This window comes from Lepisma saccharinum, chromosome 23 (assembly GCF_977018435.1).
Source record: "Lepisma saccharinum chromosome 23, izLepSacc3.1, whole genome shotgun sequence".
NCBI lineage: Eukaryota > Metazoa > Arthropoda > Insecta > Zygentoma > Lepismatidae > Lepisma > Lepisma saccharinum.
In genome coordinates this window covers 62,406,170-62,434,122 of record NC_139251.1, presented here as the reverse complement: position 1 = coordinate 62,434,122, position 27,953 = coordinate 62,406,170, and the positions used below count along the sequence as shown (strand labels likewise).

General features: G+C 36.2%; 1 protein-coding gene across 1 annotated transcript in view; it reads left to right on the top strand.

Moving 5' to 3' along the window:
- The window catches only part of Pask (PAS domain containing serine/threonine kinase), a 90,390-nt gene that overhangs the window by 14,027 nt on the left and 48,410 nt on the right, over positions 1-27,953 (top strand). Inside the window, exons 3-8 of the mRNA XM_083144424.1 lie at positions 1,370-1,436; positions 5,449-5,534; positions 7,226-7,392; positions 14,444-14,652; positions 24,140-24,304; positions 26,943-27,068. Of these exons, the coding sequence (XP_083000550.1) occupies positions 7,377-7,392; positions 14,444-14,652; positions 24,140-24,304; positions 26,943-27,068 (516 nt within the window). The 5' untranslated portion in view covers positions 1,370-1,436; positions 5,449-5,534; positions 7,226-7,376. The remainder of the gene's footprint in view (positions 1-1,369; positions 1,437-5,448; positions 5,535-7,225; positions 7,393-14,443; positions 14,653-24,139; positions 24,305-26,942; positions 27,069-27,953) is intronic.

Sequence of the window (27,953 nt, the reverse complement as noted above, 5' to 3'; positions counted from 1 at the left end):
TGCCAACTCCTATATTTTTATTGATTTGAGACACTTTTGTGAAAAAAGCCCAACGAAAAAAGCAGTTTCTTTTGACCACCTCCAACTCTAATTTTTCTACATACACAAGCTTCAATCACAAAAAAAAATATCATATTTTATGACAGATTTACAATAAGTTACACTCAAATTGAAATCTACTTATAAAACACAAGGAAAAGAAAATAAACTCTTGCAAACATTTTTGTCTGAATAAAGAACAGCCAGATTTAAAATCATTTAAAATCACTTTGACTTACTTTTGTCTTAAAGCAGATACTTCTGGCTGTCCAATAAGATATATTTGGCTTTTTCCTCTCGTGCAGTACAATTTTACAAGCGTGTAAACAGAGGACTTAATATTTTTGAATGAGACAGTAGAAGTTTAGTGTTTTTATATGTAATTTATTTGTTTTATGACACTGAAGTTGAAAAAATGACTCGAGTGCTCTTGACCAGCTCATGTGACTCCTAAAGTTACTATAGTTGATTCAGTGCATGCATGCATATATTGATAGTAATATTGGCCTGAAGTGGCATTTATATACACAGAATCAAGAACTGTGCTCTGTTATGTAAATAGAAAGCAGTGGTATTGACGCAGTGTTGGCAGTAGCATATTGGTGATTCTTACCAGATCTATCTGTCTGTATTCTGCCTAAGTTGTGTCATCACAATCAAATGAACGCTTATATTACAGTGGAATATGCAATACTTAATTCCAATATTTATAGCTTTAGAATTTCACGTGAACCCCATATTGATACATGCTGAAATTTCCACGAAAAATATAGCCTCGATCAGGACTGGCATACCATGTCAATGCTGTACCAACTGATCTACCGAGCCAGCCCTGGCTTCTCATGAATTTTTGCTGTCGCAGTTTACCTGTGTGGAATTATTCATGCCAGTGCTACCACAACAGGATCTGTTGTCTTTGAAGCACTGCAAAGATCGATTTTTGCCTGGTTTTCTGTGTAAATTGCATTGAGATTTAGCACACGCAGGAGATGTACTATGTAGAAATTTCAGTGAAAAGGTCAGGCTTGTCCAAACCTGCATTTTTCTCTGATATTTCAACATAGCTGGTACATCTCCTGTATATGCCAAACCTTAATGTTGTTTCATGTTACAATTTTTAATAGTTGCTTTGGCTCATGTACCCCTGTTCTTCCTTCCCGTAGATCCACAGCAATTCTGTAGTCTGGGAATTTAAGTGAACAACCACGCTTTGTGTCTACAAAATGGAACTGGGATATTAGTATGTAGGAATTTCAGTGAAGCGTCTAAGTTCAACCGGAAATCAAATCTAGGCCAATCAATTAATCCAAGGTGTTTGTTTTATTTTCAGAATTCCAGCACTGAGTGTGTGTGTGACTCCAAAAAGAAACCTAAGAAAGAAAAGTAATGATAAATTGGTAAGTTTATCATCATTGCTAATAGAAGAATAGCTTCTAGCGATGACTGATCTTGATAAATTAAAGTTGTTCAGGATATTTATAAATTGTAATATATAAGTATTCCATTTGGACTATATCTTGACAATTTACTAGTTTTTTGCTATAAAATATTCAGAAGTCTACACGTGAGATCAATGGTCACACTAAATTTTGGAATCACGTAATGCTTATAGTTAATTATTTTTTTTAAATCAATATTATTTCTCAGATCATCAAAATTAGAAAATCTATGTCTTTGTTGTATTTTATGCTCCTCTTCTATTGCTGTATTTATCATGATGATGAGGATGGTTGCCAATGTGATACATAATTTAGTCTTACAGTAACCTTCCTGGTTTTTCTTGTATGTACGCATTGTAGAATTTCCTGTAGTTTACAGACTGCTTCTTTTCACAGTTAAGTTGCTATAAAAAAAAGGTAAAGTGCTCCCCTGTGCTTAGCACTACGCCATGAAGGCGTATAGGGGGTGTGGGGGTAACGCCCCACACTTTCTTGATCCGGTAGACCGCCCCTGACCGCCTTTACCCCCCAGGGTTTCCCCCAGGTACCCATGTTATTCGACGCTGGGTGGGCGCCGGAGCCACTTCCAACGTTAGAAAAGTTCCCGGATTTGAACCGGCCGGGGATCGAACCCGGGACCTTGAGCATGGTAGTCAGACGCGTTACCGACTGAGCCACCGCGGCCACCTATAAGTTGCTATATTACAACAATTTAACATTGACAACATCCATTATATAACGGATTCTTTTTTTTTTTAAAAAAAATGCTAACCATTGTTATACCTGTATCTTTAGTCAAAATGAAAATAAATGTCTAGTCAAGGGAACGTGTGTTCTGAAACGTCACAACGAAAAACTGTTTTCTTATGCTTGTAATAACCGTAAACTACAGGAAAATAACCTTCCTGGTATTATGTGAACTTTTATGTAATTTTACTTTTTCAGTCATTCCTTGTATGTGAATACAGGTGAACCTGAGTTATACTTATGTCAAGGTGAAGGGAAAATAATATGTATAACTGAGAATTACTTAAAAATCAGGTTTAGATACCATGTTATATCAATATTAAAATACTGTAATTGTATCTGTTTTGAGGAGCAATATATTGGGTTGATGCATAAGTTTTTAGCGTTTGTGTTTGGTATGGCAACACTGCGGTGTTACGAGTTTGTTTATCTTTTAATGTTCAATTGGAGTATCATTGTTGTGCTTGTGAATATACGCATTGAATTTTGCAGATTTGAAGGACGACAGTGTTTTTTGTGAGCTAAAGAGGGCAATTTTGACTTCGATGATTCTCCGCATTTAGGAAGACCATCGGGCTTTAATGAAGACTGTTTAAACACTTTAATCCACAATTATAACACCATTAAGCCTTGTTCCCATGATATGAAAAACTAGATATACTGACCAAGGCAGTAATTTATTTTATTATAAAACATAAACTAAACGTAACGTAATAGTTTTTCTTGTATGTACGCATTGCTTGCATGATAGAATTATATGAACTGAAACAGAAACTAAAAAATATTGTTTGGAATAGTGAGTATCGTATTGCAAGTTTTGATGTTGAAAATTTATATCCTAGTGTCCCAATAGAAGGTGCCACAGATGCATTACACAGATGGCTTATTGAGATGAAGGTTAACCCAGTAGAATCATGGGAAATGGTTCGATGGTTTACTGTATGTGCAAATTACAATTACTTTATATTTGATGGCAAAATCTATCAGCAAAATAATGGTCTATCAATGGGAAACCCAGTATCCGGAATCATCTCCAGCATTTTCCTTCATTACATAGAATCTCCAATTGTTAATGCGATAGGTGCAGATATCAAACTCTACATCAGATATGTAGATGATGTGCTAATTATTGCTAAAAATGAGAACACCATCATGGACGTATTTAAATCGTTAAATGAATCACATCGTCGCATAAAATTCACTTGCGAACCCATGAATAACAATGTAATTTCTTTCCTTGATCTGCAAATTAAGACAACTGACTCAACAATTCAAACATCAGTCCATAGAAAAAAATTAGCGGGGGAAAAATACATCCATGCCAAATCAGAACATTCATGTATAACAATGGATAACATATTTTTAATTTTTTTCCTGAGAGCACAAAGACTATGTTCTAATAATGAGGATATCAAAAATGAAGAAGAAAGGCTCTTTAATATAGCAAAAGAAAATGGCTTTCACACTAACAGAATAAACCAAATCAAAAAACAAGTTGCAAGAAAACTAAAGGAAAAGAGAAATACAGACAAAGATGAAAAATCTGTTGAAATGAAATTTGTGTGCATTCCATTCCACAAGGGATTCTCACATAAAATTGCAAAAATTTTTAGAAGTTTTAATTTCAAAATTGTTTTTAAATCACCAAGAAGTTTGGAATGTACATTTAATGAATTCAAAATGAGAAACTCGCTACCAGATGTGGAAACCACAGGAATATATAATATAAGTTGTTCATGTTCAAAAGATTATGTGGGACAAACAGCAAGGAAAATGGCAATAAGATGGCACGAACATGATTTGGACATTATAAATCTAAACCCAAGAACAGGTTTGTCAACTCATATCATCGAAGAGAAGCATTTGATTAAAAAGAGAAGGGTTTTAAAAAGATTAACGGGAAACACAGAGTTGAATGTCTGGGAAGCCTCGTTCATTGCAGAAGAACACTGGAATAAATTAAATAATGAAAATGGTAACATAGATCCAGTGTGGAGTTTTCTTTTTCACAAATGGAGTAAGCCACCATCTTTAAAATTTAATGTAACAGAAAACATCAAGAGACTTTGTGAAAACAATGATGAATTTGAATTACCTGATGATATTTAGGATTCATAATTTAAAAAAAAAAAAAAGACTGCTTTTTTCACAGTTAAGTTGCTATATTACAACAATGTAACATTGACAACATCCATTATATAACAGATTCTTTTTGTTTAAAAATTACTAACCATTGTTATAACTGTATCTTTAGTCAAAATGAAAATAAATGTCTGATGAAAGGAGCGTGTGTTCTCCTGAAACGTCACAAAGAAAAAACTGTTTTCTTATGCTTGTAATAACCGTAAACTACAGGAAAATAATAAACGTAACGTTTCAACCTTTAGCAAGGTCTTCTTCAGACTCTGCACCAAGTACAAATGTAACAAGGTACAAAAACAGGACGATATACTCGTATATACACAAACATTACTCCCCTCCAGACTATTAGAAAGTTGTTCTGGTACATTCTAGCATGTGGCTTTCCCTTGTCAACCGGGAATTATACTTGAATTTTATCATGTTCCTAGATTGGCCACCCTGTGTTAGCATCCACTTCCCGTGTAAATTTTACTTTCTGGTCAAGTATGTAACTTTTCCTCTTTCTGTTCTCCATGGCTGACCAGTAGCAACTGAAAACGTTCTTCGAAGGAACCACTGTTCTGTTTTTATTACGGAACACGGCAAACATCAGCTATCAGAATCCTTTTAACTGTGTACTTTTGTATTGTATTGCAATTACATACAAAAAGAAAATGCGTCTCATATTCTGAACACCTGCGACAAATCTATTTCCTTTGATTTCATGCCATGCACCGCCTCACCTTGACTTCTCTGTGAAAATGCTGCACTGCACTCACCTTTCTTGCAACTCAAGACCGACCACCACCTGCCTGCTTATCCAGTTTCGTATTTGTGTTTTTGTAACGTCAAGAATGTATACTTCTGTGACATTGTTGTACCTTGGTTATGTACAAATCAATTGTATTTTATGAAAATTAGTACATGTAACACCAAATTTTGTATAAATGCATTACGTACAAATAAGGTTTAATTAACATGTTTTAAAATTATATTATGCTGGGACATTATTTATGTATAAAACAGAATTACACAAAACTGAGTTATGTATAAAGCAGTCTCAACTGTATTTGATACGATTCCATATTTTCTCTCATTTCAGAATTCGCTGCAGTGGAAGTTAGCAAGTAAGAGCTCCAATAAGAAAATAGGCACACCATGCTACCCTTCACCATTAGATCGCATCAGGTGAGCAGTTTGACCTAAAGCTGTACATGCTAATTCTTGTCCATGCTGTTGTATGACACCTCATTTGGCACACTTCTAATTTGCCTGACATGAGCTGACATCTGAATCCTGTGGCATCAACAACACCTTCAAAATTGCGAATAAGATATCTAAAGAAGTGGACTGAAAAAAAATAATTAATAGAAATTAATTCACTCAATGTTTCACAGATTTTACATTAAGAATCAATACGACCGTTCCTCTTTGGTTTGTATTGTAGTTTTTTCTGTCATATTCACTGTTTTTTCTATCACAAATCTATCTGCGCAACAATGTAAGCAAAGCACATTTAGAATCATTTGAATGCTTTAGAAGGAATTCCAAATTTGTTACACCATATTTATTTTTGAAAAAGAGAGAAATTTTCGAATGTGACTTTGCTGCCACAGGCCAAGGTCCAGTGCAATCTTAATGCAATATATTCTGGATTCTCTACATGAAGTTTCGTGTTTCCGTGAATATTCTGGATTACCTAAAATCACCATGTTTCCATCTTAATTTGGATAAGATATTTTAATATGTAAAGAAAAAAATCACAAGAATTTGTAAGCATATTTTTCAGTTTAGCATATTCAGCACAACTGAAATTTTTGCTTGTAGGAATTGATATTCTATGGATCCAATAAATTGCAAATGTTCCTTGAAGAATGTGAGTGGTAGAGTACTGAATTGGACCACTTGTGCTCGGTTGTACTCGTTCGAGTCTCCCACGCTCAAGCGTAGACAATAGAATCTCATTTTAATGTGACAATAATCGTGTACATATACATGCAAAGTGTATGTCCTGCCAGTTTCTGCTCATAGCTATCTATTCCATTTTCATATATCACTGTATTGGTAAGATATACTAAACTACATTTTAACGTGAAGATGATGGCTATTCTCACTTAAGTTTCAATTTCACTGTGTCTTAACTTCACGATCCATATTTGAGAGCCCACTACCATAGACAAATTATGGTTATACGTGTACTGCTGGGCTTTGAGCGTATACCACTCGTTTTGCCCGTTCGAGCATTATTCGCTTGAACAAATGAGCTGTCAATTCTGTACACTATCTAGCATTGTCTGTGTGAAAAACACTCGTTACAGTACTCTAATGGGTGGTCTGTTGCCATTCTTATTTTTTATAACTAAGGAACGGCAATGGTTTTACCTCTGAAAATGCAATCTGTGTAGTTAGGCTTTCATTTTACAAAAGTAGGAGATATGAATTATATTTATAAGTATTAACAAAATGTCAGAATTTTACACTGTATTATGGGCTATTTATGGATACATATATCAGATTACTGCTTTTACTATTAACCATTAGCCAGACCCTGTGGCTGAGTGATTAGCATATCGTGCTGCGATGCCTAGGGTCCCGGGTTCGAATCCTGCTCGGGCATGGTTGTTTGTGAATGTCCATTCATCAATTTCACTATTTTATCATTCATACCCATCTTTGCAAATAGCCAAGAGGCACAAAACTCGAAGTAAAATAAAATATATCAAATCAAAAAAAACTATTAACCATTACACTGATATGATTATATCAGCTGATAACAATTAATCTTTTCCATCCCTAATGTACACAGGTCTAGCTTGTATACATGTGCAAACAGTGAGAAACCGTTTTTGATTTAATCTCGTGTTTTCCTTTGTTCCCAGATGCGGAAAGAGCAGACGTGCTGAGGCCTTCGGCATTCGGAATGAGAAGAGATCATCCTTTGAGCTTAATCAAAGCTTTCCACGGCTAACTCATCCACGTCTTCTGCGGGGCGAGATAGATCCGGATACTCCACCAATACAGAAATTTACAATGGACCGTATTCGAGGTATTAAATGAAATAAATTTGTTAGCATTGAAGCAATACTGATGCTGAAATATTGTAGCTGCGGTAGCTCAGTCGTTAGGGCATCTGAACCAGGATTTTTCCACCTGTTCAAGCGGCTCCGGCATCCACCCAGCATTGTATAAATTGGGTACCTGGAGCAAACTCTGGGGTAAAGGCAGCCAGGGGCATGAACCTGATCACCCCCATCTTCGGCCGTGATCAAGAAAGTGTGGGGCCCTAACTCCACACCACCTTACATCTTCACGGCATGGTGACAACAGGGGACAACTTTACTTTTTACTTTAAATATTGTTCACAATATTGATTAGTATTACCGTACTTACGCGTGAATAATGCACGCCCTGGTTTTTGATAGGGGAAAGTGACAAACAATTATATCTCGTACATAATGCAGAGTACAATCCAGGTTCAAGAAATGGCTTTCTTAGTTGTAAGTCGTAAAACTGTTGCTATGCGCATTATACAGTCAATGACATTATTCCTATTCAGTGAGTCACCTTTTGCTATGTGGACCAAGAGGAGAACATTACATTACAAAGTGAAAAATTGTGGCACATGGCCTTTAAACTTTTATAAGTGGTTTTGCTAATTTCCTCTTTAAAACTTCAAAATATATACTTTTTTTATGACTAACGAAACATTTATAGGATGCACATTCAGGAGAGTCAAACTAGCAGTTAGCAGTCCAAGATTTCTTCCATTAAGGCATTTACACACTCCATATATGTCATATTGGGCAGTAATACATTTTAATTATTTTCTTTTTTATCTTTTTTTTTCATACAAAGTACCATAAAAATCAGAATGTTCCTTCATTTTGTGATGAGTTTATTTCAACCGCATTGCACATTAGTGTCACCATCTCGAATGGAGTACTGTTGCCATTTTCAGAAACTGCAGAATTCAAGCTTTACAACGATATATAACTTGATAGGGTTCCGTAAACATTAAAAAATTATTCCGTGCATAATATGCACCACACTTTTTTGGGGCAAAAACTTTTGATAAAAGTGCACATTATACATGAGTAAATACGGTAATTCATATGTACACCACTGTAATTATGTGTATCAATTTACCAGAGTTTTGCTTTAAACATTCAACAATTATATAAGAATGTTAAAATACCTCACATTTGATCACAAAATTAAATTTTTCACTCAATACTGGTGCAAAATAAATGAAAACTTCTCATAAATTATAACACATTTTCTTATACCAATACCATCGAGGCATATTTACTGCAGTGGTTTGCATTTTCTTGGTTCACAGCACCTTCCCGTTTACGAGCACCAAAAAACTGGTGATCATAACGTGTTAGGAATTTTTTAGGTACACTTAACGGGAAACTCCATAATCATTTCTTTGGTATGATTGTGAATATGTTAGGTAAATTACAATGAAACAAAACATGAAAATTCATGTAATTTTAAATGAGGTTTTTTAATATTGGAATACTTGCTTGCATTAATTCCACACATATAATGAAAAAGTGAATAAATTTGGCATGACATTGATTAGTAAATTTGCAGATTCTACAGTTACAGATAAAAGCAGACTTGAATATCATACTAAAAATGTCTCAAAAACTCATGTGTGCAACTAGCTAGTCTAGCCTGTAAGATGTGACTGCCATGTAGAAGACCTAGGTTCAGTTTCAAGGTTGGGTGATGTAAGGTCAGAATTTTTCCAGCCTTGTCCCCACACTTTATGAAAAAAAAAAAAATCTAAAATCTACACGTGTCATGCCCCTGGATCATGCAAACTCTGTCTTAGGATGAGTAAATGACTGACTGAACTTGCACAAATGTCAAATAATCACAGCAGCAATTTTTAAATAGGTGCAAAAAAACAAAAGCAAAAACGAATTTTTCGATTTGAGAATTAGATCTTTTGAGGAAAAAACGAAATGTGAAAAAAAAAACATTGTAGTGTTAATTTTTCATATTTTTGAAAGCTGTGAGATTCCTTTTGTGACCATGTTTTGTCACGAAATAATGCAAAATGAACTGCAAAAAGCGAAATTAACTCTTTAAACACGAAATTTAGGGTTTATTCACCGACGTGACACCTTCTGAGGTCTGAATTATCCTGAGAGTTATGCAATTCCCGGAAAATTGATTAATTCTGCTGTTAATATTGGAGAAGCAAAAATGGACTCCTTTACACAGAAATAAACTTAATACTCTGATAACTACATAAATGTGCTATTAGAAGTGAAATGTTAATTCAGTGGAATAAGTGTAGCTTTTAAATCAAATTTAGGATTATATTCACAATTTTAAAACCAAAATGTCTTTTTATATGCCACTTTTGATCAAATTTTTCACCGCTATAACACCGATATTTTATTTTATTTACCGCTTTTGAACCTGAAATTGACTCCGTTTTTGTACCGAAATTTTGCTTTTTTATTTACCAAAAATATGTGCCTCTATGAATAACACATATTCTTCACCCATTCTGTGCTTAACACATAGATGTCAAAGATTCCAGCTGATTTTAAAACCCAAGTAAAACATGTGACCAAATAGTCGACACAAGAAAATCACATTTTTTAACACTTATCTGTTGGGTCCTGATGCTTCAGTTCTTCCACACATTCGAAAAGGCATAGCAGCATTTTTTTGCAGTAATTTTACAGTACTGACGTCAAAAACTTAACATTTTTTTATTTTTAAGTAATGACAGCTCCTACAAATTTGGCTATCATCCATCATGTTTTCTCAGTAGTGATCTTTTTTTTTTATATACAGAATTCGGCTTTTCGTTAAAATTGAGAAGATAACCACATGTAAGAAGATAAGAAAGTTAAATTTCTAATTGCTATAGAGAAAAATGTATGTGACTGCCTTTTATTGAAGAATGGGAAAGTTATGCTTTCTTGCAAATTGCTCTCATATCGAGGTTATTGCATGATATCGTAACGTTCCGCAAGAACATGGGATCGAACCAAGAATCTTTATCATTATGGAGGGTGATGTACACTTAATCTCCTTCATCCTCAGAGGAGAGTCTTACTCGCTAGCTGATGGTAAGGCTCAAAAGGTACTAATTTACACACACTGAATGGCAATACACAACTCTTGAATTTAAACCCATACTGATTGAGTCAGCATGGTATATCTGTCTCTGTACTGCAGCTGAATATTTGCAGTGAGTGGTTATGCTCGCGACTGTACGATGAGCCTGACTCTTGTGACTCGTGTCAACCCATCTTTTCCCAAACTCCTCCAATTTTCTCTCTCTCTCTCTCTCTCTCTCTCTCTCTCTCTCTCTCTCTCCCTCCCTCCCTCCCTCCTCCTCCTCCTCCTCCTCCTCCTCCTCCTCCTCCTCCTCCTCCACTTCAATCGATAGCTTGACCTCCCTGCTCCCAGACATTTATTCCAATCAAATTTACTCAAGGAATGCAGAGTCAGTCAGGCCTGTAGCCTCTTTCTGGATTTTGCCTGTTTACATGTTTATACCGCTGATGACCAGGAAGTGCTTAAGTGCTGTCTGACTGGTTGAATGACTGGGAGTTGGAGTTCGTTGCACATTATAATTAAGAGATCCTACGGTTCGTTACGATGCCCCTCTCCCGAAAATAATCCCATTTTGATATCGATGCACCACATAAAGTGGCTCTGGAGCTCACCCAGCCTCAAATCAAATGAGTACCTGGGGGCCGCACTGTATAGTTGCCGCGTTCATTGGTTCCCCAGGCGGCTGCCTTTGGAATCGTACCCTGCCCGCCCCTCTTCTAATGAGCCAAGACCTCCTTAGCAAGACCACCCCAACAAAGCTCCAGGCAACGCGTTGTTGCCATGCTTTAAGAGGGCGGCGGAAGGAAGTCGACGCGCTGCACTCAAAGCATGTGACATAAATAAATAAATCGTCTCATATAATTAATTATGGTGTTTCATTATTTCTGTGACCCGAAAATACATCATAATAATCATCTGATTCGTCCAATCTTGCATAACATTTTATAACGTTTAGGCTAATAAGAGAATTTAATGTGGACCAAGTCTCGTCCAAGTAAATGAGTTTGCAACCTTCTGAACGCAGCTCCTGTAGTCTCCGTAGATAACCGGTATCTCCAAGCAACAATTCTCACCGATTCCATTATTACATTCTTTTTCCTTAAGCGACCAAACCGTAAACCAAGTTTTTTTATTAGTTCTCGAAGCGTTGTTTCTTCATAAGGGAAGTCCGACACACTTTTTAAAAGTTTCAATAGTTCACTCACTGTCGGTGACTGTCCTTTACTATAGAACTTGTAAATCTCGCATCTAATGAAATCACAAGTAAACTCGTCCACTTTGTTAAATTTTCTCTTTTTATTTCAAGGCTGTCTCTGCAATGGCTCCTTTTCCTAGCTTTTTTCTTTTCGACATATTCGTGCACATTACACACAAATAACTGACTTTGTTCAACGTTTTGGTTTTGAATACTTTTCTGTTCGGTGCTCCAGAAGTGCTTGGTTGAGGATTATCTTGATTTGTTGAATGATCTGGAACTTCGGTTGTGTCCCACGGTCGATACAAACTCTGTTTTCCCATAATATTTCTAAGATATAACAATAAACTAGATAAAAAAAATACACTTTGTCAATCCCCGAGAATACGAACTCGCATACGCATCTCACACTGCTCTCTTGTTGTGGAGTTGTGAAAAGCGGCGAAGAGAAGGCCTTGGGGGAGGAAGTGACTTGGCAACGTCCAGCCTGTTGACAGCATGCTCACCCTGCACGCGTCACAGGATTGCAATGTTCTAGAGGGTGGGAGGATCAGATTTCCAAAGGAAACCAGCACGCTTTGATGCCGCCTGGGGATCCAAAGAACGAGGCAAGTATAGTGCTGATTGCATCATCTCCAAAATGGCCGAGATCGAGAATCTGTGTGGGGCCCTACCTTACGTCCTCTAAATGTGCCTTCATGGCACAGTGCTATGTGCACGGGTAACTTTACTTTTACTCATGTGTGCAGTGTTTTTATGTGGTTGCTTATGTGTGGTTCTTGTCCCGAAATTTCGATATTTTTGGCCCCATTACATGAACCATCTTACGTGTTCTCAGGGAGTCTAAAACATTAAAAAATCTTCACTAAATGGATTGAATTTAGGAGGAGAGGTAAATTGCTTAACAAGTTAAAACTAGGAAGAAGGAGAGTTGACATCATGCTGAAAATGCTCTGTTGTAGCTAGTCATTGTCAAAATTTTGTAACTGCTTGTAAGTACCTCGTTCTAAATTTTTTGTCGTGGAAATGTGAACATTGAAGAAAGTATTAAATGATAGTAAAATATTTGTTATTGAATGTAGAAATGGGGGACCAACATAAGCCGAGAGATAAATTTCCATACTATGTAATAACAAATGAATTGGGACTTTGATACTTTTGTAGGTAACACCAAAAAATATTACCTCTTGCCAAAAAAGTGCTTATGCATGTGCAGTAACATGTTCTATGCACATTTTTCAATCATTTGTAATCTCAAAATAATTTGAATTTGGCATAAAATGAGAATTGTGGCCTTTTTTGCTAACTTCCAACATTTTTTTTACTTGAAAATGGGAAAATCAACAAAAATCCAACATTCTTGTGTTTCAGTCTCAAAAATATGCCCCGGCCTGGGCATGGATGTTTGTGAGTATCCATTCTTCACATCATCATTCATCCCCATCTTTGCAAATTAGCCAAAAGTGGCACAAAAAGCGAAGTAAAATAATACCAATGAAACAATAATATGTACCATATTTACACATGTATGACACTGATTTTCCAAACTTTCATCTCAAAACGAAACTATGGAACTAATTGTGGCAGTTACATGAATCCCTGTAAATATATGCTTCCTAAAAGTTGCAGTCACACAGAATCTGTAACATTGGTACCTCACGTACAAATTAAAATGCTAGTGTAAAGCACAGTGAAGATATAATTTAAGGTATATTTGGCAGATAAGTGTGCTAAAATGAAATGTATGCATATTATTAGTAGAATACTTACATATTGTCCAGCACCGTGGCCATGCGGTCTAAGGCATCAGGCTTAGCGCTTCAGCTACAGAATGCATGCAGGTTCGAGTCTCCTGGGGGAATCGTAATCTTTTGGCCTGGATGTGGGTCCGGTGGCCACCCACCATCGTGAGGAAATTGGGGAGCTACAAATGAGTAGATTAACCTGGTTACGGGAACCTACAACAAGTGGGGGTTTGTCATGCTGACCACACGTCACTCTGTAACTCGTTGGATGATCTCGCACCTCAGCAGGTGGGAGTGAGGCCGGCAGTCTGAAAGTAGGGCCCGTCGCTCATGGGCTTTTGTGCCCTTTTTTATTTTTACTTACATATTAATATTAATGAATATTTTGAACAAATTGTAATTGCAACAGTTTTGATTGATATTGGTGGGAATTGATGAGAGGATCGACTTAGATCTAAATAAAATACACAAATATTGCAAAAACATTTTGTCAGTGTCAGAATTAGGGTAGGGGTTGAAAATTTGACCAGTAGGGACACACAAAATGTAAGGTTCTAGACATGAGATTGGATTAAAATATTCATAATGAACTGATTTCATAGAATTATGAAATACTTTGTGGTGTCTGCTAACAAATGGAAAAAGCTTGTTTGATAGCGTAGGCTGAATGCATGAAAAGCATTAACAAACGTGTGTGACGGTTTAAAAATGCAGGAAATTTTGACTTCATTTGTCTGTGAAGCATATAGTTTGTCTGTGATGCTAGTAGCTTTTAGTTGTGAAATGTGCAAATTATATGCAATCACAAACATCTTAATTTTAATGCAATTAAAACAATAATAATTTCCACATTAATCCATTTTATTTACATGATGTAGGACCACTTTTCGTGGAATGTCCCATTAATTGTTATGTTTGCATTCTGTGATGGGGACTAGGTCTGTGAAAGTGAAATGGAAGAGAAATTACCTGTTGGTGATTTTTCCGGAGTGAGGAAGTTGTTCTTGGTAGCATGTACTAGTAGTGGTATTAGAAGAGTAAAAATTGAATACAATCTCTTTCAGGAAATGGATTGCATAGCTACAGTTTTGCACCAGGGCATACCCGCGGCTCCTTCAACTGCACACCTGAGTCTGGACACAAACCTTTGAGTCTCAGTGATTCCTGGTCATTTGTGAATTGCTTTGGTGGGGCTGCAGCTAACAATTGTTTCCCAAATACTGTACTTAATCCCAACAAGGCAGTGTTTACAATTGATATCAAAACCTCACAGGTAAGCAGTCTATATTTTATGACAGATTTTTAAAGTAAGTTTGTAAATTTTCTTGTTTACCTTAAGATAACAGTTGGGCTGAAAAGTTCGTAGGCTAACTCATAGATGGTGTTACTAGAATTAAATCCATGTGATTTTTACTTAGTACTAACCTTCAAAAGATACGTGTATAAATTTCACAGCTGCCGGATAATTAGTTCGTGAGATATAGCATTGTGAGTGAAGAAGCTTTTGTTATTGTGAAAAAATGGATAAAAAAGAATTTCGTGTGTTAATAAAGCATTGCATTTTGGCGAAAAAAAATACTGTTGAAGCCAAGGCTTGGCTTCATAAACATTATTCGGACTCTGCACCAGGAAAATCAACCGTTGAGAAGTGGTTTGCTAAATTTAAATGAGGCGAAATGAGCATCGAAGACGATGCACGCAGTGGATGCTCCAAAGAGGCTGTTACCGACGAAAACATCAAAAAAGTCCACAAAATAATTTTAAATGATCGTAAAGTGAAGTTGATCGAGATAGCTGAGACTTTAAAAATATCAAAGGAACGTGTTGGACATATTGTGCATGAATATTTGAACATGCGAAAGCTGTGTGCAAAATGGGTGCCGCGCGTGCTCACAATCGATGAAAAGCAACAACGTTTTGATGATTCGGAGCAATGTTTAGCGATATTCAACCGTAATAAACACGAATTTTTCCGTCGATATATTACAATGGATGAAACATGTCTCCATAACTACACTCCAGAGTCCAATCGACAGTCAGCCGAGTGGACTGCACGTGATGAACCGAATCCAAAGCGTGGAAAGACGCAACAGTCGGCTGGCAAGGTTATGGCATCAGTATTCTGGGATGCGCATGGTATTATATTCATCGATTACCTCAAAAAGGGCCAGACCATCAACAGCGATTATTACATAGCGTTGTTGGAGCGTTTAAAGGATGAAATCACGAAAAAACGGCCCCATTTGAAGAAGAAAAAAGTGCTGTTTCATCAAGACAATGCACCGTGTCACAAATCAATGAAAACGATGGCAAAATTATATGAATTAGACTACGAATTGCTTCCCCATCCCTCATATTCTCCAGATCTGGCCCCCAGTGACTTTTTCCTGTTTGCAGACCTTAAAAGAATGCTCGCTGGAAAGAAATTTAGCACTGATGAAGAGGTAATCGCCGAAACTGAGGCCTATTTTGAGGCTAAAGAGAAATCGTACTATAAAAATGGCATCGAAAAATTGTATGACCGCTATAATCATTGTATCGCCCTCGAAGGCAACTATATTGAATAATAAAATCGAATTTTGTCAAAAAAATATTTTTTACTATGTTAGCCTACGAACTTTTCAGCCCAACTGTTATGTTCCTAATTTTCAGGGGCACCGACTTGTCAAAATTATTGGGGGGTGCTCTGATCACTGAAATAAATGAATGAATGACTCACTCCCTCCCTTTTTTAAAAATAACAATTACATCTTCGTATAGCAGTTTTTAAGCAGCTATTATATTCCTCATGCAAATGAAATGTAACATGAAAAACGTTTAGAAAATGTTTCCAAGTCTCTTTATGTCTTTTGTGTCTGCTCATTTGTTTTTTAGATAACAATTAACATTTTTATTCAAAAGTATGTATTTACATTAAGAGGCCAACCTAACAGTTTTATGCCGGCCTCGGTAGCTGAGCATGTGGGGTGGTCGACTCAACTTGCTTTGATCCGGAGGTCTTGGGTTAGAGTCCCGGCGAGGACATGGGTGTGTTTTAATGTCCGCAACAGACATGTGATGGGTTGCAAATAACCCATAAAATAACGAATATTTAACAGTTTTATTTAATTATTTACATAAATGCTAACACAAATCGCAGGAAAATTGTTTTACTTTTTTGTTCTTGCTACAATATTTTACTTTTTAAATTTAATTTTGCAATAAGCATGTACACTAAGATATAAAGTGACATACACAACAAAAACATGAACATGATTTAAAAATAAAGTAAAAGTTGCTCTACGCAGTGGGTTATTTTTATATGAACTCATTAACGAGCGGTCTCAGGTCCAAATTATCAAGCACAGTTTGATGTATGTGGAGTACCGCTAAGCTGCTTAGTATCTTCTGCCTCATTGTAGATCTCAAATATGTCTTTAGTCGGCTAATAGCACTGAATGACCTTTCGGCTGTGGCTGTCGTCACTGGCACAGTGCGGAGGACCATCATGAATTTGGCTCCTGGAGGGTGCTGTCTTCCAAAAGAAACTTCCTTATGTCACGCATGGTAGTTAGAACCACTTTCTTCTGTTTGGCGATATCACCAAGCATGGGCATGTGTAAGGAGAGCCTATTGGCATCCAAATCTTGGCTAAAGAATTCTCGCGTTTACTGAAAGTTTGTTGTGTAACGGTTCACAGCTGAGATGCATTCTTTGTCTACGGCTGTTACTTTTTATAGTCCTGTAGGTTCATGTCCTTGTTTAACACATGATTTTGCTGTGTCACACACATCAGTGTATATTGATTTATAATACTATTTTGGAATGTAGAAATTATGATGTTTGGTAGCATCAGGATTTTCAAGTCTCTTAGGGACGTGACGTTGCCTGGGCAATTCTGGCTCATCAACGAGGCTTGGTTTGCCCTCTGTGCATTCAGCGAGAACTGCTCAAAACATATTCGCTTTTCTTGAAAGATGTCAGTCAAGTATTTTAGTTTTGATTCCACTTCTGTAGCACCAATGCGTGGAGACTGAATCTTACAGTTTACCTCTTCTATTGACCCATCACATGGCAGTAGAGGGAGAGAAAGAAAAATGTCTTGAAGTGAAGCATTGTCTCCAGGTATCCAGCACATTTTAATGCTGCGTCAGTAGAATCTTCTTCAGAAAATTTCTCAAGATAATTGAGAAGGTTTTCATAGTTCCTTAAGTTTTGTCGCATACTGGAGGCTCTCAACGTCCACCGACGAAGGCAAAGTGGTCGCAGTCCAGAATGGCCAGCCTTCTCATTCACATTAATAATATTCCTAAATTATTTGCATTCTTTTAGGGGATTCCCAAACAGTCTTTAACAAGTCGTTGGCTAAATTCATTATGTCTCCGATTAATATATGTATAATAGTAAATAATAATTATATACTTAGTATATAGTAATAAGTCATGTGTTTTGTTGTCTCCGGTCATAGCCCCCCCCCCAAGTTGATGGTTTAGCGGTCTCAGCCCCCCCAAAGTTGATGGTCTAGAACAGGGGTTTCCAACTGGCCAGTTTGCCAGTTTGCAAAATACATTAATTTCATGTATTTTTATTAAAATCCGTCTATTTTTACTGAAGGAACGGAAGCTCTGTGAAGAAAGACAATATCACAGGTAGAATTGATTTTGCAGTCAATGATGATCATCAGAAGAATCAAAAGTGACGTAACGTACTCTTCACACACTATGCATTACAGATTCCACCCCTTCGCTATGCGGAATGAACTCGCCCGTCAGATTTAATGGGAAACATAAATGAGTTTCGTAATAAACTGAAGATTTTCAACGTTACTTGGGAGAGGAATAACGCTGTCGGCGGCTAGCAGAAGATGAAGAAACACTGGACTTTTTTGAATTCAGTGCAAATATTAAAGAAGTAATAGATGTGTTTGACTCCAGATTTAAATATTTTGAAGAACTTAAAAGCAGCATCCAGCTATTTAGCAATCCTCTTCGTGTTAACATAGAAGAACAAGAAGCTTCTCTCCAACTTGAATTGTGTGATTTGCAAGTTTGTTCCTTCAAACTAGGCAAGAAAAGGGGCCAGAGTTTTTCAAATATCTTTCAAAGTAACGCTTAACGCTTTCAAAACCTTCGTAGTTTCGGGCAAAGAATGACATCGATGTTCGGTAGCACATACACGTGTGAAAGTGTTTCTTCTTCAATGAAGTTCATCAAGAACCGCTACAGAAGCCGACTGCTTTACCTTCTGAGACTTTCAAATACAGAAATTGAAGTGGACATTTCAACTTTAATAAAAGAAGCAGATCGGCGTCAATTTTCACATCGAACACTTAGTATGAAGGATTCTTATTTGTATTGGTATTGTGTGTTTTTCATTTCTCTCAATTCATCCATAAGTATTGGGTTTTGGTGAAATAAATTGTATTTATACAATTTTGATTTGTGATTCCATTGTTTTTATTGCTTCATTTTAGAAATTTAGGTCATGTGAGAGTCCTACATTTTAAGTTCAGTACTTACAATTTTTGTAATTTTTAATCCTCCCCCCCCCAAAAAAAAAAAATGCAGCCCGCCAATCAACTGCTGGATATAATTTTGGCCCTCGGACCTTTTGAAGTTGGAAACCACTGGTCTAGAACATTTCAATGTGTATTTAAAGTTAAGTTCATGTGGCACAATTCAGAGTAAACTTTACAAGAGAAGAAAAATAATACATTAGATCCTCTTAAGCAAAATTATTTGGGGGGCTCTGCCCCCACATCATTAACATTGGGGGGCTCGAGCCCCCCTAAGCCCCATGGAGTCGGCGCCTATGCTAATTTTATTTTGTGACATCTAGGATTGGAAAAATATCTGAATGAATATGAGTGTGCGATGCAACAAGCAACTGTCATGGCTAGCTTGCATATGAGGATAGTTGTAGAGAAACAAAGCAGCTATCATTCAGTCCACTGCTCAAATTATCATCATAAATTAAAGAATAAGAGCAATGCTCGTCATTATGATATCAGTGTGTCAGGGACAACCCTTTTCAGACACACCCAAATGTCAACCTTCCTTTTACACAGTCCACCCTGGACTGCATTTGGTAAACTAGAGAGCTTTGGCATCAAATTTTTCACCGAGGCTCATCAGGGTTGAAGTTTCATACTTCATAACAAGATCTAGAAATAAATACACAGAAAGCAAGTACAGTGGAACCTCGATTTTACATTTTTTCAGGGACCAGGCTGAATAAACTTAAAATACGGGAAAATGTAAAATTGAGGAAAATTTTATAACATTTTGCTATATTGGGAATGTTGTGTATACAAACACACGCAAATTGCACTCAGCATGTCAAGTTCATTTTAAAATATATGCACCGCATAATCCAACATTATTTACTTAACATCAAACTGCCACTTAAAAATTTATAACAAACTCAATGTCTAAAAGACAAAACACAATCTGTTACTACAAACATATTGACAATTCCAAAGGTCTTATATGCAGCGTCACACACAACATTCCCCCACGTTGATAAAATTTTGCCCTTGCAACTTTTATAGACTTCTTTTTACCATAATCACTTAAATCTAATCTGTCAGGTGGTTTTCTTTGCCTTCGAATTCTCCTTAATGTGCTTGATACTGCTGCTTCACGTCTATCCAAATCCATGTTCCCTCTTGCAGCTTCTTCCACCACTTCATGATTGTCTCCTCTCTCGTAATCCTTAAACACATAATTCTGATATAAATATCTTCCTTTCGTGGATTTCTGGAGATGCATCATTATTCTTATGACCTATTTTATTACTGTTATGATGATTTCCTCTCTCATTTTGTTTCATATTCCTGCACTTTATTTGGTTTCCATGCATGAACTTAACATCTTTATCATCTTCAATATACCAAGTGTACATTCCTGCTCTCCGGACAACTACGTACACCCTTAACAAAGGATGATGCACCACTGGAATCTTGGTTGGCAAGTTTCACCCAGACTTTGACACCTCCTTGAGTATCCTCACGTTTGTTTTCATCATGAACATCCTGCCACCAATGTATATCATCTTTCAGTATCTGCTCAAATGCATACATCAGCTCAGCAGGAGATTTCAAATGAACGGTGTTTGGATCCATTTGAATACTACGTAGCATAACTAGCAACGCACTATTCAAGTCATCTCTTCTAGTTTCATATGATTTGCATCTCGGAGCACTTTTAATAATTTAAAGTGTGTCTCAGTTTGTTCATTACTAGCCGGATGATAAGCTGGTGAATGCATCAAGGCAATCCCTTGATCTTCACAATATTTCTTGAATTCTGCAGATTGGAAGGGAGGACCATTTTCAGTTACTAAGGTGTATGGCTGATTGTATCTTGAAATTACATCTTTGAATGATGTAGATGATACAACTTCACATTCTGGCCATTTAGTAAATCCGTCAACAATGAAAAGCAACACTTTTCCTTGAAAATAGAAAAAAATCCATGTGCGCTCTCCCCCACGGCTTAGTTACTTCATTCCAATCATTGTATTCTTTCTTTTTGGTATCAGGTTTTGCAGCATTACATACATCGCATGGTTTTACTTGATCTTCAAAGGTCACCAATATCTTTCACACAATAGCAACTTCGTTTTAAGGTGAGCAGTTACAGTTACGCACCATGTGTGCATTTATTTCAATATCGTTGGAATGGACGCTGCTACTAAAGAATGCTGTTATACTAAAGAAAAACCTGAACGTCTATCCAAGAGTATGAAGCGTTTTTTATGTCTATGATTAAGCTAGACAGGATGTTTGAAAAATATGGTGAGTGAGTATTTACAGAATCCCATGTATATGTTATGGAGAAATAAAACTCAACAACTTCAACTTCAAGTTGCAGCTAATCAAATGGAAGTTTCGACTTTTCTGCTGGTCAAAATCATTATCAATCTGTCATGTTCCCATTGGCAGTGTTGCCAAACCTAATGTGCATAAAAGAGCTAAATATTAGCTTAAATGGAGTTAAAACCGGATTTCAAGGAGCAAGATTTTTGAAGGCTGGACAAAGTGTCCCCTGGGTTAATTTTAAGTGCCAAAGTAGGGGGGGGGTGCTGCTGCTATTACTATTAACTTTAAAGTAATGACAATTCGTTCTTAGTTTTCCAGCAGCATTAACCATCTCAATAATCCACCGATGGTCGTATGAAATCGAAAATAAAGGATTCCCGGATAACAATATTATGTCTGATTTATTTCTTGTTTTAAGTCCACTTTGTGCACAGTATGGCTAATTGGGACTGGACCTACAGTTTAAAGTGGGATCCGAACCATGTGCCTCAACTGTGTATTGAACCCGGGACCACTTGATTACAAGGCGATGATGTTGCCACTGCACTGTAGTGAACAATGTTATGTCATCTCCACAGCGCTATAAAAAAGTAGCTGGGGAGGTAGGAGCAGTAGCGGCTCGTGCCTAAAATAACAGGTGAAGAAGTTCGTTTTGTAATGGTTCTGTATTTCTAACGAACTTCTCGATATTAATAATGCAACAAGTTCCTTGAAATTCCCACGATTAAGCGAAGACACGCTTTCGTCGTGACCCCTGAACGCAAGTTCTTGTTTACATAAATACAGCGTTGCGTCAACTATTAATTGTAAGAAAAGCCTATTTAATCTTACATTTTCATTGAACCGTACATTTAAAAGCCTACTATTTTCTTGAAGGGCATCTGCTATGGTATTCCTGTTTTTTTCAAAAACTTTGAATTGTAATTTACACTTTAAATGTTCCATCGAATCATTGCGCTTATGCAGAGAACGCGTTATATTGACAAAATCGTTATACCCTTCTTTATTCCACACATTGTATTTGTTACTAACAGTAAACAAAGCCAGCAGAACAACGATTGCAAATAACGACTACTACACAACCAAGGAAAGTCGACAAACCAGGAACTTTTAAATTTAATGTTGTACGATTTCCCTGCCTTTTTGTTCTTTCGCTTAACTGATATTTGAAGAATGTCAGTGGGTCCCCCCACAATTTAAAACGTCTTTTTTGTCTTCATCCGTCCATCTGGAAAATGGTGTCTGCAACAAATTACACACTAAGTCATTTACTGGGTTCATTGTAGAAACCACAGCTCAACACATGAACACAACACACGATAGGAAACGCGAAACACACACGCGGAACAAGATCTCGCGAGAACGCAAAGATTTTGCCACAATCACTGGATGCAATGTTTTCTCCGACGAGAGAACTGCTTCACGTAGAAGGCGACACCCGTTCAAGGCCAACGCTAGGTGACGTCACCGTTGCCATGACAACCGGCTAAGTTTTCCGCAACCTGGCGGCATTTGCTCTTGGGTTGTTTTATGCTACGACGAACTCTTCACGTGCGTAGCGCCGAGCGGCGTATTATTGAGTATTATCGTGTGCGTTCTGCTGGGAAATAGTTTCAGTTAACAAGCAAATGAAAAATGTCAATATTAATTTGAAAATTAGGTGAAAACATCTGCACTTGTTGCACTTGGCCAGCCGCCACTGAGGAGTAGGTGGAGTCACATCCAATATAACAGTGTCATATCACGTGCAAAATTTCATATAGCGGCTCATGGCAAAAGTTGGTCTATGCGAGTCCAGCAGATGATCCCCCCCCCCCACCCTGAAAGAATTACCCGGCACCAAAATAAAATAATGAAAATATAGTTGTTTAGTGTTTGTTGTATTATCGATAGTTATTTCCGGTAAACTTATTGGAAGTCAAGGATTATATTGAGATCATATGGCTTTGAATGACTGTACCAAAGAAGATTGATGCACACTACTACTTACGATAATATGCATAAAATATTGATCAGTAACTTTACACTTTCAATAGGACCTAACATCCTTTTCCGTTATTCAATAAATATTCAATTCCTTATCTATTTGACATTAAATTCCTTTCCAGGGCAGTTTTTTTTCTTTTTTTACAAATTTTGGCAATCTTAACATGCTGTTATATCTCTATATTCTTATTCGGCATTTTTACATATTCATACAATAATAATACAATATTCATTAATTTACATATTATAATTTAATATAATTATTTTAATTAAACATTTACTTTATTATTATTTCTGAGACACTTTGTTTAGACCCCCCCCCCTGCTTGAAATGTATTTCTAGATACATGCCTGCCTGCGAAGCATGGTTGTTTTACTAACTAATAAATACCAGTTTTGGCATGTTATTACTTGGTTCTCTAGCTTTCACCACATCATGTGGCTTCCTCAGGAGATAGGACAAGAATAGTGAAGGGTTTAAGACATGGGAAGGTAAGTTAAGATTAAAATGATAAAAGACAGTGGTGCCCTGTCACTCCTTCCTAATCCATGCTTGGCTTTCAACTGTCTTTATTACTTAGTGAAATGATGGCATGTGGTGTAAGTTATACAATTCATGGTTGTTTTGTTGTCTTAAGGTAACAAATATGCACAACGATGGTTCAAAGCTTGCAGTCCTGTAGAATTTCAACACATTTCTAATATTTGCATCAATAGTGAAGTACAGTGGAACCTTGATTTTAAATTTTTCAGGGGACCAAGCTGAAAAAACTTAAAATGCGTGCAAAATGTAAAATCAAGAAAAATTTATTTACGTTTTGCTACGTTGGGACCATCAAGCTTGAATGTATAATGCGGGAAAATGTAAAATCGAGGAACTTAAAAGCAGGGTTCCACTGTATCTCTATCTTACATAGAGAAGTCGTAATTTTGACTTAATAATTACATTGAATTGGTTTTTCCTATTCTCCAGATTTTGGTGGTTAATGATATGGCTTGTAAACTGCTGGGCTACACAGCTGAAGAATTGTGCCAAATGAAGCTGAAAGATTTGTTTGACAAGCAAAAAACACAGCTGGAGTTTTCAGAGGAGTACCTGGATGCATCTGGTGAAATGGTAGTCTTTAGTGGGAAGGTGGTAAGTATTATACTGAAACTTGCACATTTTGTCATTTGTTCAATGTTGTCTATATTATTAATGAGTAGCAACGTGATGTTTTCATTTTAATGATAACACTGAAAAGTTGAGGAAGACGAAATAAAGTGTTTAAGATGTTTTTGGTATTTTGGAATCATGAAATAACGCAAATTATACAATTTTTCAGAATAACACTGAATTTTGTACTTTCAACTCTAAAAACTATGCGAGATATACAATATAAACTGGGGACATGCTTCTTCTGTTCAATGAGAGTTACCTGATGTGCTATAAGTTCTGTTATTTCTAGTCTAGCTGGTGAAAGTTCAATTTAAGAGAGATTGTCACACTTCATTTATTGCTGTTTGGTGCACATATGACTAACAGTGCTTTGACCTCATCCTGAAATAGAATTCGCTGTAGTGATCTACCCAGAAAGGAAGTTTCGTAGGAAAATTTTTCAGGAAGAAGCACCTGTTGTATTGCAGGGGTTGGGGTTAGGGGTCGACCTCATTCACAACATGGGCAAAAGCTTCAAAATTATTTCTTAGTGAGTCCTGAATTGGTTAGTAATTTACTAATTTTCATGTGTATCATGTATCTTGTACATTAACTTCAAAATATGTGTTTATGCAAAGAATTTGGAAACTTTATTCTGTCTGGTATGTGTAAAATTTTATTTTCTTTCCATAGAAATGTGTATTTTATGTGCTAAAAGTATAATTATGAATTTTTATGTGAAATAAGACACTGCAGATTACATTGTAACCATATGGTCAGCACTCGTACAGAGTGTGGTGGACTTACAAAGCAACAGAAGAAATATGTTTTTTACCTGAAAATTCACTCCCTATTCATAACATTGTGCTAATAATAAAATAGAATGAAAAAAATGTTTGGTTTAGATTGGTCCTGAGTCCGGGAAAGGGTGTGGAAATGTCACATGTTAAGTATTTTTTTTAAATATATAATCATGGTAGCAATAAATATGTATAATAGGGGTGGGACCGATATTGGAATTGCCGATTATTTTACCGATCTGATATATCGATAAATATCTGATAATTTAGTGCAAAATTCTGCCATTTTGTTGTAATTTTTATGAATAATTTCTAAAAAAGTAAATGTCTAAATATGCAATTTCTTTTTCACTGCAGTCACCTTGAAACACACATTTATTAAGGAGATCAATGGACCTTTCAGGTTCTTCAAGGATCATTTCTAATTTTATATGGGATCGGTAGAATATCGGTTATCGGTATTGGTAAATTTTATATTGTTACTTTTATCGGTATCGGCCAAAATTTCATATATGCCCATCCCTAATGTATAATGAAAATTAACTTGGAAATCTTAACTTTACTTTGCACCAGTAGAATAGAATTAAATGGGTCTGTATTTAAGCAGGCATGTTTTGGCATCATGGGCCATTCTCACAACCAAGTCTTGTCACAGATATAATGAATCAATCAGAAAGAAAGGAGAAAAATGCTTGTAATAATAAAGTAATATGTAATGATAAGAGACAGCTAAAGTAACAAGGTGACCTGGTAATCAGTCTCTTTTTTCTTGCCTTCATTCAATAAGTAGTCATCTTGGATAAAATTAATTGCGTTCTTCTTAAAAGCTGACATTTTCACTGTGTATGTTACAAAACAATACATTAAATGTTTTTATTTTTTAAAAATATTCTAGCAATGTTTCATTCTAGATTTATATCTGTAGTGTAAGCTTGAACATAATTAAAAACCATTTTAACCACTCCCTGAAACATGAAATAAGGTTTATTTTTTTATTTTGTAAAGCAAACAGAAGTTTGGCTTAGTAGTTGCTTCTTTCAACTCCACTTGGATCTGAAGAATATTGTTAAACATCATTCATATTTTACTGTATTATATGCTGTTTATAATTAGTAAAGGCATGCATATTTTGTTTTTGACGAAAACACGAAATGTGAAATAACAAAGTGTAATGTGAATTTTTGTGTTTTCGAAAGATGTGAGGTGCGTTTGCCTATCTACGAAATGATGCAAAATGAACTGCAAAATGCAAAACGTACTCTTAAACACGAAATTTAGAGTTTATTTACAGACGTGACACCTTCAAAGGTCTGACTTACCCTGTGAGTGATGCAAGCCAAGGAAAAATTATTAATTCTGCTGTTAATATTTGAGAAGCAAAAATTCACTCCTTCACACAGGAATAAACTTAATGCTCTGATAACTATATAAATATGCTATTAGAAGTGAAATGTTTATTTTGTGTAATAAGTATAATTTTTAAATCAAATTGAGGATTTTATTCACCATTTTAACACCGAAATGCCATTTTTATATGCCACTTTTGATCCTCAAATATGCCTATTTTTTGTACCAAAATTTTGATCTTTTATTCACCATAAATATGTGGCTCTAATAGTTAGAAATACATTTTAATAACAAAATTTTTAATTCATAATTGGGAAAGGAGAGACGCGGTAGTATATAAATACGGAGAAATTAGTACTCACTTTTATCCACGAACCTGCCTTTTCTTTTTTTAAAGTTTTTTTTTTAAGTTTGTATTTCAGTTTTAATGTTGTTAAAATTACTACTTTAAATTCAGTAATATTCTTTATCCTTTTTTTTTTTTCCTCCAGGTAGAGGTCCTAACTAAAGATGAAGTTGTTTTGCCTGTGTCTTTGTGGATGAGGAAGTTTGAAAAAGAACAGGAAAATCAAAGATGTCTGGCTGTCATGGAGTTGGTTCAAAGGAGAGTGTCCCAGGTAAGCTGAAATAGCTGCTATATTATCCATTATGTTTTGGTTTTTCTTATTTCATACTATTGATATTTAAAAGAAAATTATAGAATTGGTAATGGAAATTTTAAGAGTCCCGCACCTTTGCTGTTTGGTTTAAGGTGCAAGCTTTGTGCTTGAGCTATAGTATGCATGCAGGTGCAAGTTTCCTGGGGGAAGCGTAACAACCTTTTCCCTGAGATTTCAGCCTGTGTATGGGACCGGCATCCACCATTGTGAGGAAATTGGGGAGGTTTGAATGAGTAGCTTAACCTGGTCATGGAAACCTACAACGACTTGGGTTTAATCCTGCTGACCACACGTCACCCATAACTGGTGGGATGGTAAGTAGTTGGGCAGTCGGTTGGTAGATCTTGGCCCTCAATGGCTGTTGCACAACGACAGGGAATATTACAATACTGCATTTGTTTACACTCCCCTAACATTGAAATTTATATAAGAACACAGCAGGTTACAAAGCACGAAAAATGTAAAACTACAAGGGGAAATTTTGGTGATATTGCATTTTTGTTATTTGGTTAAAATGAAGGATGAAGATGTAAAAATATATAATTTGAGCTCACTTGCTCAAACAATAACACAGTGCAGCCTAGCTATTCAATGCCACTAAGAATTATGCATGAAGTCTGCATAAATCTTCTCAACAAAGTTTAGGAGGAGAGGGTGTTTTTTTGGCCTCGTATTATTGCTTTGCGACTTCGTCTGAGCGGTAAGGTTGTTACTTTATTTGAGATGCTCAAAAATAAATAAGAGTGGGGGTAAACACTTGCTATTTACTCTTCCTTAGTGAATAATTTATTATTTTTTCTGCCTTGTATATCATCAGTTAATTCTAAATGTTAACTTTAAAAT